The sequence below is a fragment of the Notothenia rossii genome (genome assembly GCF_949606895.1).
Source record: "Notothenia rossii genome assembly, chromosome: 5".
Classification (NCBI taxonomy): Eukaryota; Metazoa; Chordata; class Actinopteri; order Perciformes; family Nototheniidae; genus Notothenia; species Notothenia rossii.
In genome coordinates this window covers 25,711,180-25,724,762 of record NC_136903.1, presented here as the reverse complement: position 1 = coordinate 25,724,762, position 13,583 = coordinate 25,711,180, and the positions used below count along the sequence as shown (strand labels likewise).

The 13,583-nt window shown below is 40.6% G+C and overlaps 1 protein-coding gene across 1 annotated transcript in view; it reads right to left on the bottom strand.

Annotated features, from left to right (window-relative positions):
- tmtc2b (transmembrane O-mannosyltransferase targeting cadherins 2b) overlaps positions 1-13,583 on the bottom strand; it is a 108,815-nt gene that overhangs the window by 50,539 nt on the left and 44,693 nt on the right. Inside the window, exon 2 of the mRNA XM_079681032.1 lies at positions 11,921-12,497. Within this exon, the coding sequence (XP_079537158.1) occupies positions 11,921-12,497 (577 nt within the window). The remainder of the gene's footprint in view (positions 1-11,920; positions 12,498-13,583) is intronic.

Genomic DNA, 13,583 nt, shown 5'->3' with positions numbered 1-13,583 from the left:
TTGGCGACAATTCGCTTCCATGTGTTGTCCAGTTTGGGTTTTTTGTCTTTTGTCACCATTCGTTTTTTCCGGTCAAGAACTATTCATTTAAAGAATTCTGTTATTTTGCCAGGTCCAAAAACAAAGATGGCCACACCCAAAAGGCCAGAGTTAAGGCTTTGTATTTCTAGGTCCAGGTCTCTAGGTAGCATTGTCCACTGACAGTATGTAATACAAACTATGGTCAGACCGAGCACTTTATTGATAATTAATTAAAAAGGACATATACAAAAATACAGAAAGTGCCAATAATTTTCAAAAAACAAATTAAAAACATGTAGCTTTCACAGAATATCAACTAGGAAGAAATAGCTCCAAGTACCAAAAGGACAGTGCTTTATTGGCGAAGGAAGCGAGCCATAGATCAAACTCATAAAATCATCTTAGAGCCATAAAAGTCCCTAAAGACCGTGAAATTACTTTAATTTGTAGTTCTAAGCAGAGACCATAAATCAAAAATGTCCAGACACAGGAACAACATTCAGTACAAGAGAGAGTTAAAGTAAAAAATAATAGACAAAACCGAAAAGTTGCCTAAGCCGACAGAAAACAGGGAAACCTTTAATGTTTGTGGGAGTATACTGGCAGAAATCTTTCTGCAGGTTTCTGAGCCTCTCCATGTCTCCATGCAGGCTTAACTCCCACAAGGGCATGATATCTCACTTCCATACTGGTTTGCCTCCAGATTACCAATGAATCTGCGGATTGAAAGAAACATTCCTCGGATGTGTTGGTGCAGAAATGAAGCATCAGTATTTCTCCTCTTGGTGTAACACTTAATCCTTCTGTGACAGGCTGTTGAAGGGTTTTCAGTCGGTATATTAGTTCATTATTAATCCTGGGGAGAATATCACACCTGAGGTAAACTAAACTGCTATGTAAATGTGTAGGAATTACGGTATATAAAACGATAGCCTAGTTATTAGGGCTGCTCGATTATGGCAAAAATCATAATCTCGATTATTTGGTTCAATAATTGTAATAGCTATTATTAAATGCGATTATTCATTGACTTTGAAAACATCCATTTATTGGAGAATAAATAATTTGAACAGTATGTTTTTAACAGTTGATTACCCTGAACTTTAAGTATAATTCAACTGAAAAACCAACAAAACAAAAATTATAAAAAAAAAAGAAAAAGAAAAGGTTATAATAAAAAAATAATCGTTTTATTTCGATTACGTTGTTTTCGTAATCGTTGCAAGCCATAATCGTAATCGCGATTAAAATACGATTAATTGAGCAGCGCTACTAGTTATACTATTTGAGATGAAAATACTTTTTTTTAGGGTGAAAATGTGGGACCAAAAAAAACAAGGCTTGATCAAAAATAATGACAGGGTACTCACTGAGAGTCTTTATGTGACTCTGGATGTCTTTAAGGAATAAGGAATTTGCTTTACACAATTTGCATCCCTGTTTATAACCGGTAGATTACCCCGTGTGGCTTTGCTTTCCCGCTAATCATTCCAATGTGTCACAGAGGAGAAACTAGATTGGTTGTGGCCAAAAGTCAATTTATCCCACACGGTTGACTCAATGTTAGAGGACAAAAACTGCAACTAAACAAGAAATAATTGGAAAACAATTGGAAAATACCATAGGAGTAGAAATGAGGGGAAAATAACAGAAAATCAGCACATAGTGTTTTATGTCTGCATTAGCATGCCCATAGGGTTTGGACCAAGATGGGAACAAATACAGACCAATCTATTCACAGATGTATTATTCAAATTCACAATGTCTTGCCTTTTCTTCCCATCACAGAAGACAACCTTTTTGCTCATAAAACGATGCCCTGATAAAGTGGATGTCCCTCCCTACACCAGTCTTTATCTAGTCATATCAATATGTATCTCATTTTGAACTGATATGCAACAGTGTCTGCCAGATCCAATCTCCATGTGATAACTGTAGTCACAATGACTCAACGTCCTTCTTGAGACATAATGGTGGCCATCATTTACGCAATATGGACCATTCTTACTTTTCAGAATAGAGTACATTTCAAACTTAAAACACATTCTTAGAGTGGTCAGCCAGGTATATAAGTCCACACATACATGCATGACATAATCATATATGTCACAAAGCAGCAACAGATACTTCTTCAGAGTTTACCAGACCAAGGAAACTTGGGTGATGAGTGCCATAGCAGAGTTCAAACGCTCAGGGAGAGAACGTCTATAACTAGTTGATATCCCATATTTAATGAATGGTTATACAGTAGCACTGGCTTGGTATATAACGACCATCTGCAGTCTTTGTATCCAAAAATAAGGCATCCCGTAGCTGATGGTTCACAGGAAGCGACAGGCTGTTTGATAGAGGAGAAGAACAGACAACAATTTTACAACATACTCTCTTCCCCTCCCTCGATCCATCCCTTGGCCGCCACATCCATTATTGTCTCACCCCTCCCTTTCAACAGATTTTTCTGCGTCTCTTTCGCACATGCCCCGTCTCTCCTCAGTTCCTCGTCCCGTGCAGGGAGCGCCTACGTTGATGATAGGACCATGGCTGGGAAATGCAGTGGTCCTTTGTCGCAGCATGCACAAGGGAATTTGCAGCTAGGATTTAATGTATTCAGGTAATAGACCTGACCATGCCTCCAGAGCATTTGTGAATATTACAGAACGCGGTGAGATGTTGCAGCAGATCATTTGCAGATAGCCCTACATGTGTTTCCTTTGTTTGTTGAAAGTGGCCATTTGCCCATTCCACATCTGAATGATTTCATTTCTCTCATCCATCGGAAATAATTTGGCAGCGGTTAATGGTTTATTGGATAATTGGTCAGGCTTATTTTGATTAGAATTCCTAAAAGTCACATTTATTGTACTATATATACAAACAACTAACATTAGAATTCCCTGGAGTGCTGTACATCTGTCACGACGCGTTGAGCGGTTCCAGTACTCATATACATATTTTCTTTAGCTTTACACAACAATAACTTATAAAACATTGTTAAGATTATGTAAATAATCAAGCAGTATTGTTTCACATTAAATACCCTTAAGTTTAATTAGAGTACCACAAAAACTTTTTTTTTCTTTCTTAAAAAACCCAATATATCATGAGACCTCAAAGCATTTATTGGTCTTTTAGTTTTGACTGATACAGCACTGTAGCTTGAAGTCTCAAGTAATGCAGTTCTGGCTGAATGATTTTAACATGGCAGTTTATTTGCCAAGACCATTCACAATGAGCTATAAATGTGAACTACGGTCAGCAACTAAAACAAATGCCCAAGCTATATCTTATTTATGTTGAATTTCTAAACTCTTGATGAATGTCAATTGAGTTTAGAATGTGCTTGAAGGGTAAGTCCAATGTGGCTCAGGAATTTTAATTTGGAGATTTCCCTTCTGTATGTTTGTCATTTACTGTAATACTTCTGGGTGAATCAATTATCCCTTTTAAAAGCTTAATGATTTAGGGAAAACAGACAAACCAGCAAATCTATATATGTTTCCATTAAGACAAGCAGGACACTGTTGCTGAGGGACATTCCTTTCCCTGTCTGAGATCTTACATAACATGCCACTATCGATTCACAGACATGCTGGCTATATAAAGAACGGGGTATGCATTCTTTTTCAGTGAAAAGCAGGGAAAGGGACAATGTGAAATATTTCAAGCCTCATGCTGTATTTCACGATCGTTTTGACACGGGGCTTTGTTTCAAGGATTCTTTATTCTCTCTCTACGCCTCCATCTTCTTCACCTCACAGCAGGCAAAGTCAGGGTCATTGTGCTGGCTGTCGCTAGCACCCTGCCTGTCAGTTTCACTTATGCCTGATGAAGGGTATGGGCTGAAGCAAACCCAGCTCAAGTCACTGTCTATCACTGTGGTTTGCACTCAATTTACCTCACAGCGAAGAAATGCAGGGGTCGGAAGAACTGTCCAATCATCTGTGTTTGAAATGTTTTCATTATAACCCTGCTCCTACATGTTATTCTTTGTTATGAGATTCCTGATCATATACTGTAAAGAGAACTAGTTAAACACTTTTGGGAATCACCAATAGTTATTTCTTGCTGGGATTGAGATGAAAAAATAATACCACTCTTACGTCTGTATGATAATTGTGAAGCTAGAGCAGATCATTGTTAGCTTAGCAGAGAGACTGTGGGAACACCTAGCATTACTCTATCCAAGGTCCCACAATTTTCTGCTAATAACTATGAAGCTCAAAATACAGAGTTATTCCTAATTTTTTAACACTAAAAAGCAAAACATTGAGGACATAGTTATGTGGATTACCTTGAGCAACTGTGTCCTTATTTCTGGATAGAGAGATTGTTGTTTGGATTTTCATATACTATTTTGGAATGAACTGTCACTTTAACAATAGATGGGTCAATCTTTTCATGTAACTCTTAGCAAGAAAGCAATTAAGCTTACTTCCTAAAATGTCAAACTAAAGTTAGAAAACCTAAACATCTACCTGTATAACCTTCTGTTTTTTCTATACATCGGTTCCCATTATGCATGTCTCCCACCGCCCATCACTATGTCCAGACCAGAGGCGCTGGTGTGTATCCCCATGTGAGAGGCAGGTGGGTGAGGGCAGGGGGCACTAGCAGAGCCCCACAGGCCCAATCCATCACACAGTGACAGGAGCCATTAGAGCATGGAGGAGCATCTGTGGAGCCCCAGGTAAGAACGTATTAGGTGTTACCTCATCAAATACACAGCAAGGGTATGTATGGATGTCATGATTCGTATGCAGGGCCTATAGCTCACCCTGCATACACGCAGTGCACACAGATCTGTGTTTGGAGGGACCTCCAGGTCACAGCTTCCCTCGCCTGCCTCGCCATTTCCACAACACCTAAGCTCTTGGCCCGGGGTCATCTCTGTGGCCCTCCAGACACAAACACACACACACACATGACGTTAGCAGTGACCTTGCGCTAATAGCCGAAGTGTGAACAGAAAATCTGAGGTGTGAAAAGATAAGCTTGACATTCAGTGAGGGCCAGCTGGGTCGTGTCCCAGATTTTGAAATCATATTCTAGTGTCTTTGTTGTTGGTTGAACAAAAGCAATCGCAAAAGAGCGTTTCAGGTTACATATCTGAGCCCTTGTGTACAGATGGATGTACAGCATTGACATGACATCACCGAGATGAGTCCCCTTAATCCAGTTTACACTTTCAAAGCATCAGATGTCTGTATTGTTCTTGTCATGTAACGAGTGTCAACCCCTGAGGGACTGTGACTCATACTGTACCCGTATGTTAACAGAAGTATCTCCAGTGTGTAAAAATGAACTCAATAACCCTTTCTCTGGAAAATAAATGGACACAGAGCATTATGTGGGTAGGTCTGTCAAACACATGAAGTATGGATAGTTTGGCTAAACAAGGCACACATCTAAATATGGAGTACAATTATAGTGAAGATGTTTATTTTAAATCACAGGTCCAAACAGATTTTTCACAATGCTAGAGCCTGAGTCTTGGCCAATTCCAGTTGTCCTCGACATTAATTGTATTGCTTAACTAACAATTAAAGAACACCGAAAAAAAACAGTCCTTAAGACAGACAATTCACTGCACTATGCTTTGGAATAAACACCGTGAGATCTCACATTTCTTCCCAAACTAAATGAGTCTCTTATTGAAAATGAGCCTATTAACTAATGCCGTGCAGGAAACAGACTCGTAAAAAGCTAATTTTTCCACATAAATTGTGGCTAAACCTGACTTAGTAAGCAAAACAGTGTAACATATAAATGTAGTTAACGCAATGCCTTAAAGTAAATCCATACACATGACCATAAATACTTTAATCAGCCACAGAGGCAACTGGAGAATATCAGCACTGTAAAGGTCAGCTTGAGTAAACAATTTAATGATACAGATTTTTCCACTTTTGAAGACACCACGTCCTGGAAAGAAGTAATTAAAGCACTGTGAGCTGTAGGCTTAGTTGGCATTGGATATCAACACTGTAAATGCCAGTAGGTTTAACACTAAACATACGGACTAATGACTGCAGGGGGGGAAAGGAAAGGGGTGTAATTGCTTGTTGAAAAGTGTATAGGACTTTGTGGGCCATAAAAACATAAATCCAAACTAATCCATGCAGATTATGTAAGAAAGAGGTGTTCTTTATGTATATTTGCATTTGCATTGTCTAAAAGTAAAGATGTGTGATTATGATTTATCTAAAGAGCACAATGTTTCTCTAAGAAAGGTTATCTGAGGATGCATTGGTTGCACCGGATCTCTTAGAATAAGCTTCCCGCAGAGCTCAGATACCAAAGGATGCCTAGAGCTTTGCCTCCAGCATCATCATTAACCAAACATGTGCATATTCAAATACTTTCTAGGCACTATTGTTTCTTGCACTTTCTCTTTTTTCTTTAATCCTTTTTCCAGAGAAGTGTCTATAGCGCTAACATGAACACGAACAGAAGTAATTCTAAACTTTTTTTTTTAAACTAAATCAGCTGAATAATGTTTAATATTCACAACATCTATTGAGGACTATATAAAAGGTGGCATGTGGTATTCTAATCCGCTTTAGGATTTTGTATTTCCTGGGGACAATGATATGAGAGAATTGGATCCATGTAAGCTCTAAGGCTGACATCGCACAGACAAAAGCCTGCAAGAAGAAACACATTCACAGTACACAAACAAATTATAGTCTATTCAATCTGACATTATACTCTGACCTGATTTAAATACAGCTTGCTTTATATAAAATGTCTCTTTTTATTAGAATAATCCTTTGATTTAGCTGCAGTTCTTTAAAGAAAAGCCATTATTTCCTAGGTTTATTTTTACATATGGTAAATTGTAGTGTATGCTTCTCATGTTTTAAGATCTGTTATGCAACCCAATACATCAAGATAACATCCATGCATTACCTCCTCCCTCTGATTTGTATGCAGAGAGTCTACAGTTAAAGTCTTTACGGAATGAGTTATAAACCTACATGGAATTACAGTGACGCTTTCAGTCTCCACTGCCCACAACCTTCAAACCGCACACAGGAGCCGTAATGACCCAATGGGAGATTTGCAGCAGATATAAAACTCTAATGTAATTGACTGTGCGCCACGATCAGATAAGCAGGCCCATTTCAACATTTCCAACGGTAAATGTCAAACGACTGTAGCCCAGTGGACAGTTTGGTGATAAAAAGCAGCATCGGCCCACTGTGGCTCGTCATTCATGCAACAATCCGGTCTCTTTAGTCTGACTGACGAATGGGTATAATGTTCTCCAAAACATAAATCTGGGACATGTTGACAGCTACTTTTCCATTCTTTTATTCACTTAGGTCTCATCAAAGATAGTTACTGTCATACTCATTTTCTGGTTTCATATTTGTATTTTGTGCTTCAACTGAAACATGCTTCCATGCTTTAATGTTCAAAAAGGTATTTTATTTTTCTCATACTGCCTGTGCTGCAGCACCTCTTTTCACCCTCTGTCTGAAACCAGAGCCCAGTCTGCTCTGATTGGTTAGCTGGCAGACCCTGTTATGATGGTCAATCGCTTAGAGCAGGGGTTTTCAAAGTGTGGGAAGGTGAGCCTCCCCTCAGAGAACATAAGAACACCCGCGCCCCCCCTCCTAATTATTATAGAAATTATTATTATTATTATTATTATTTTTGTTGTTGCTATAATGCAGGAGTATTCAATTGCATTTCAAAGAGGTCCGGTGAGAGAAAATGTTTTCAATGTCTACCTTCCTCTTTTTTGAGCACGCCATTTGAAATTACTACGACTGTTTCTCTCTTCTTTACAATATTTTTTAATCTATCGTGCTGACTCACTGACTCCACCGATTTGATTGGCTGAGTAGCGTCACCTCCTTAAAATACGAAACAATAACTTTTTTAAACCTTTTTATATTCATGTTTTAAACATTTTTTTAAACATTTTTAACATGTTCAACTTTGCGGGTAAATCCTTATTAATCAATCAATCAACAACTTTATTAATCCCACAAGGGGCAATTGGTTATGTTTATGTCATATACACAGGCAGGAACATACAGGAAGAAAACACACAGATACACCCGGGAGCACAGATGTGGATCATTCCAATTTACACGATAAATAGTTCATAGCATCACAATAATAAATAAATAAATAATCAAGTTAAAAGCCTTTCAAGAATTTAAAAGTTTGAGTGCAGAATCGATGAATGATTTCGCAAAGCGATTAGTGTTTAGAGTAGGTAGAGCATATCTACGCCCTGATGGCTACAGACAAAATGCATGTGCAAGAACATGACCTGGAGGCTGGAATGCTCTCTGCTTTCCGCAGAATCGGTTGCTCACAGAAGGAGTTTAAGTCTCTCTGTTTCACTCCGATGACCTTAGAGCAGGTTTTAGCAATGCTGTTCAGGCTGTTCCTGTATTTCAGTGTAAGGCTATGGAACCAGCAGATAAAAGAAAAACAAATAAGGCTCTCAATGAAGATGCTATATGCACCCGGCAAAACACTCTACGTCAACTTTTCCTCCCTATTACACTCACCCCTACTTTAGTGGGAACAATGAGTCTGCGTCTTTGATGCGCACATGATGCGGGGATGCAATGTAGACAGGAATAAACGCAGATCATACTCTGGCTGCAGCCTTGACCGGTACTTGCTTTTGATCAAAGTCAATGCGTAAAACCCGCACTCACACAGGTAGGTGGAGGTGAAGGGAATGAGCACTTTTACAGCCTTTTTGGCGAGGTGGGGGAACTCGGTCTCCACAGACAGCCAAAAGTGTGCAAGTGACGTTTTCTGCCAGACGCTGTCTCCTCTCTCACTTTAGGTAACTTCACAAAAAATCGATCCATGTTCACTGTTTCTCGTTATTTTCTTCTCACGCTGCGCCTCCCCTGAAGCTCTCCCCGGGAAGGCGCACCTCACACTTTGAAAACCGCTGGCTTAGAGATGTCCCGCCCCCTAGCCTAGCACGTATAATGTGTTTAAGCGTTAGCCAATAGTAGCGCAGTTGTTACGTAGCAATGTCACTATGTTACAGAAGAAAGCAGGGGAGTACAATTGAGGAGTTGCAGGCAGGGGGAAGGGGGGGGGGGGAGTGTGTGTGAGAAAAACTCTCTCTGGAAGAATATTTGCGTTTGCAGACCATTTACATGCAAAAAAACCTATTTAACACACTACAGGAAAGGAAAAACCCAAAAAGCATAATATGGCCCCTTTAATGTTACAATGCTGCTTTCCTATTCTTCCACTTCGGCTTGTGTGACCAAGTTTTCAGCAACCCGACACATTTCAAGCCCTAACATGAGGGAGGGAACTGCATTTATTTCACTTCAATAGTTTTCCGCTCTGTTCACAACTTGTCCATGCAGCTGTAGTGGACTGTTTGCCATAAGGATATAGTCACGATACTCATAAATCCATACAGAAGTACACTACATTACAAGCAGGCAACAAACCGCCCAAGTTAACATGACTGACGTGATGATGACAGCTCTCGGACAGTGCTTCCTTTTATGTTGTCTGTGGTGCGACTTAATGACACTGAAGGATAATGACAATTGTCTGCTAAAAGTTGCTCGTCAGCAATATGGAGACGTACATGGCAGCAGAAAAAGTTCCAGAAAAGTATGCTGCTTAACATTCTCCATTCGAAATAATGAAAAATAGTCTGTTGTTTTCTAAAAGCGCCTGACAACCCACGCAGTTTCTTATTTGTCTCCTCAATGGAAAGTAACCCGCTGTGAGTTTTCTTTGCTGCAAAGAAGTGATTTATCTTTTCAGACTCCTTCCACTGTGAGTTTGTTATTGTCATTACTCCAGACGTTGTGGCATATTCACTGTAGAACTTGGTGAACATAATATAGACTTTTTTCTTTGACATTAAAGTTAGCAATATAAAAACTGGGTGGTTGACACAAGGAATATTAACAGCATTAGACTCAGTCTGAGTCATTTTTCAAAAAATTGTAACTAGTTTACAAAGCTCGGATTTTTTTAGTATATACAGACAGTGTTTTCCCTCCCTTTATACTCCAAGCTCCTACTTTGTCATTGACAATACAGCATTAATGTAACCTACCAACAGTAAGGAAAAATAAATACAGAGGAAGCCGTTACTTAATGTTGTCCAAAATTGTGAAGAAACCTGCCAGTTCACATTAGACAAGCAACTTGCCACTGTTAATTCCTTCAAATTTAAAAAGTATATATCCTTTTATATATTTTTTGTTTTGTAACTTTTTGAAAAAAGATATATGATATGAGAAATACAGCACTGGATTTCAGAAGCTAACCAGGACACATCTGCCTCCTGAGACGCTTGCCAACTTAGTTAACCACAATGGCAAGCCATGAAAGAAATCCATAGGGCTTGCTCCACGCCAGAAGTGTAGTATAACTATCTGCCAGTGTATATTTTCTCCCAAAGACAATTGGATCAGCAGGCTTTGTAGATTTTCAATCAAAAAGTTGAAAAACTGTCAGCTATGAGGCATCATCTCCCTCGGCCCCTTTGGCCCTGTTTCCTCTATGCTCTAGCCATGCCTGACAAGCCATTAAAAGGCCTGTCTGCCTGCGGCAATGGATGGGCTTTACTCCAGAGGGCACAGAGAGTCAGATAAAGCCTGAATCATGAGAGGACAGGGTGGAGAAGACGGCACTCCTCATTTCCAAACTATGCTGAGCAATGAAATGGAATTGCTCCTCAATAAACCATATTCTCTCTTTTGTTTCTATCTCTATCAGTTACCGCCCCCTTTCTTGCTGACCCCTCTCCCTCATTGCCGCACAACCTATCCTTAAGTGCTGTTCTGTGCTTGGGGGCGTGCCAGATACCAGCTCTCTCATTGGCTGGTTTGGGACTCTTTGGTCACATTGTATCCTGTTGAATTTATCATGACGGCTAGAGAGCTGTGGATGTCATATTGACAAGACAGCAAACAGTAAATACTTCTGACAGGCGCTGTTGGAGAAAAAGGCAACCTAGGCCGAATGCTTCAAAAGCAACAAGGAAATCTCAGCTATTACTTTAAAAATGCTTTTATTTTCTTCCCTTTCTTTCCCTGTGTGCAAAATGAATAAAAGCAACCTAACACACTCGTAAGCAACAGGAGAAAAACCCTAGGGACACAAATTGATTTGACTGAATGCTAATGTGGCAAACAGCTTACTTTTCGTCATTATGTTTTGAAGACATCAAATGAATCATAAAAAATGATTAACACTGATGACTCTATGGGCAATTAGCTACTCATTTTCAAATTGAGTCTAGTGTTATTCATTTGTCATTTATTAAACTGATCTCTATTTAGGTGTCTAGAATGTATGTTTCCTATAAGAAAAAAGTGCAGCCATAAACTTAAATTACAAACAAAGGACCTACAATCTGCAACAGATCAGCAACAAACTCTTCATCACCATAATAATCCATTACGTTCCATTCAGATGACTCATCTCTACAAGATATGTTGGGTTTTGCTATAAAACAGCAGTAGTATGCATCGCTTTTGCCCAGAGCCACATAAATATGTTTTCTTTTTTTAACATGTGTTTCCTTGTATTTGATTGAAAACACAATAATGTGACCTGAAAGGACCCAGCTGTGCACAACCTTGGAAATGTTTATGAAATGATATTGTGATGAAAAGCAAACAAAATGCACACATACTGTAGTACACCACACACACACACACACACACACACACACACACACACACACACACACACACACACACACACACACACACACACACACACACACACACACACACACACACACACACACACACACACACACACACACACACACACACACACACACAAATTGACTTTCCCATGCTGTTGGCCAGACCTTTGCAGGTGCAGGAATTCAGATACATGTGAAAAGCACTGAGAACAAACTGTTTACCTTGTACAGGAGCATGACGACCTGTCGCAGTTTGAGCTTGTGGAACACGCAGACGTCGTAAAGCGCCGACACGGCCAGGACGGTCACTCCGAGCTCCTTCCACAGCATGCTGCACGCAGCGCAGACCAGACTGCCCAGGAACCACGCCACGAGCCGCACTGGCCCAGCGTGGCCCCGCAGCTGGCAGTGGCGCATGTAGCAGAGCAGGGACAGCAAGAAGAAGAGGGTGGCCCCTTCATCCGCGCGGCCCACGACCCCCGCCACCGCCTCGGTGTGGATGGGATGCGAGGCGAAGAGCAGGCCGGCAAGCAGGCTCCACAGGCCGCCTCCGAGCAGCAGGCGAGCCAGGGAGGTGAACAGGCCCGTCACAGCCCCGTGGAGGGCCACGTTCACCAGGTGGTAGCCCCAGGGCTCCAGCCCACCCACCGCATGGTTGAGTCGGAAGGAGAGGGTGCAGAGGGGCCGGTAAGACTTATGGCTGCCACTGTGGGTGAGTAAGGTGCCCCAGAAGTCATCGTAGAAGATATTTGTCCAGGGGGTCTCTGGGAGCAGGTCCTGATTGGTCTTGATTGCACGGCTGTAGAGAGAATAACAAACGTGAGTAAAGGACTTACGGGTAGGAAAAAAAAAACATTGTAGATGAAAAGATCAAATCAATATTTGATTCTGTACACAGAAAGGTTTGTCAATTTAATTAATGTCAAACTGCTTCACTGATTGACCACCACCCTAATGAATGAAAGTGCTGTTTGAACCAGCCTGGTCTCCTTAACAATGAGGATCCTATACATTGAGATTACATATCACAAGCACACTTATATACAAAGAAGACTGGTGTTCATGTTCTGTGTGACAACCAAAACTCATCATTCGCTCATATGAACTTATGTTCATAAATAAATATTTTAAAAAACTTACATTTTTTGCCTAAACATGACCAAGTGTCTTTTTTTTTCCACTTATGTTTTCTTAAGTAGACTTTTGTTTACCTAATAGATCAATATGTGATACTGTGCTGAAGGCAGACATTTGTATCAACTAGATTATTGTCCAACTGCTTCACTGCTAAGTCTAATCATAGTGTGGGCTTAGCAGGAAATATAAGTTGCTGTAAACTGAAACTTCACATTTGCTTACAGCTTTTCCCTGAGATTGTGGTCATGTGGGACTCACCAACAGAACATTTAGAAGGCAAGCCTTTAGCCCTGGGCAGCTTTGCCACCACAGCCAAAGCTCTTACAGCTGTGGACCTCTGGAATTAAGCTAGAGCGCCACACCCTTAACCCCAAAAAAATACCGGCACGCAGTAGGGGAACGCCATGTTGGCAAAATGCAGCTTGGAGAGAAGGGTTACAAGCGATATGGCAGCTCGGAGCTTGTCTGGGGAAAAAGCAGCAGTTGTGCAAAACGGAGGGATAGGTCAATTTTGAGAGACATTTTCGAGACAACCACTGAGTAACTTTGACCTCCCCTCTGTCAGGGATGAACCGGCATGACCTAACCCATTGCTGCTACATCAACCACAAGCTGTGCGTGTCGATGGCTGAGGGGTGGTTGTCAAGGAAGGCATGCTTCTCCCAACAGTAGTGATTAAATAAAAGTTAAAGGTTTTTCCTATCTTTTCTGACACGTCCTGAGGTGTCTGACAGAGTGTCAGGCCTGC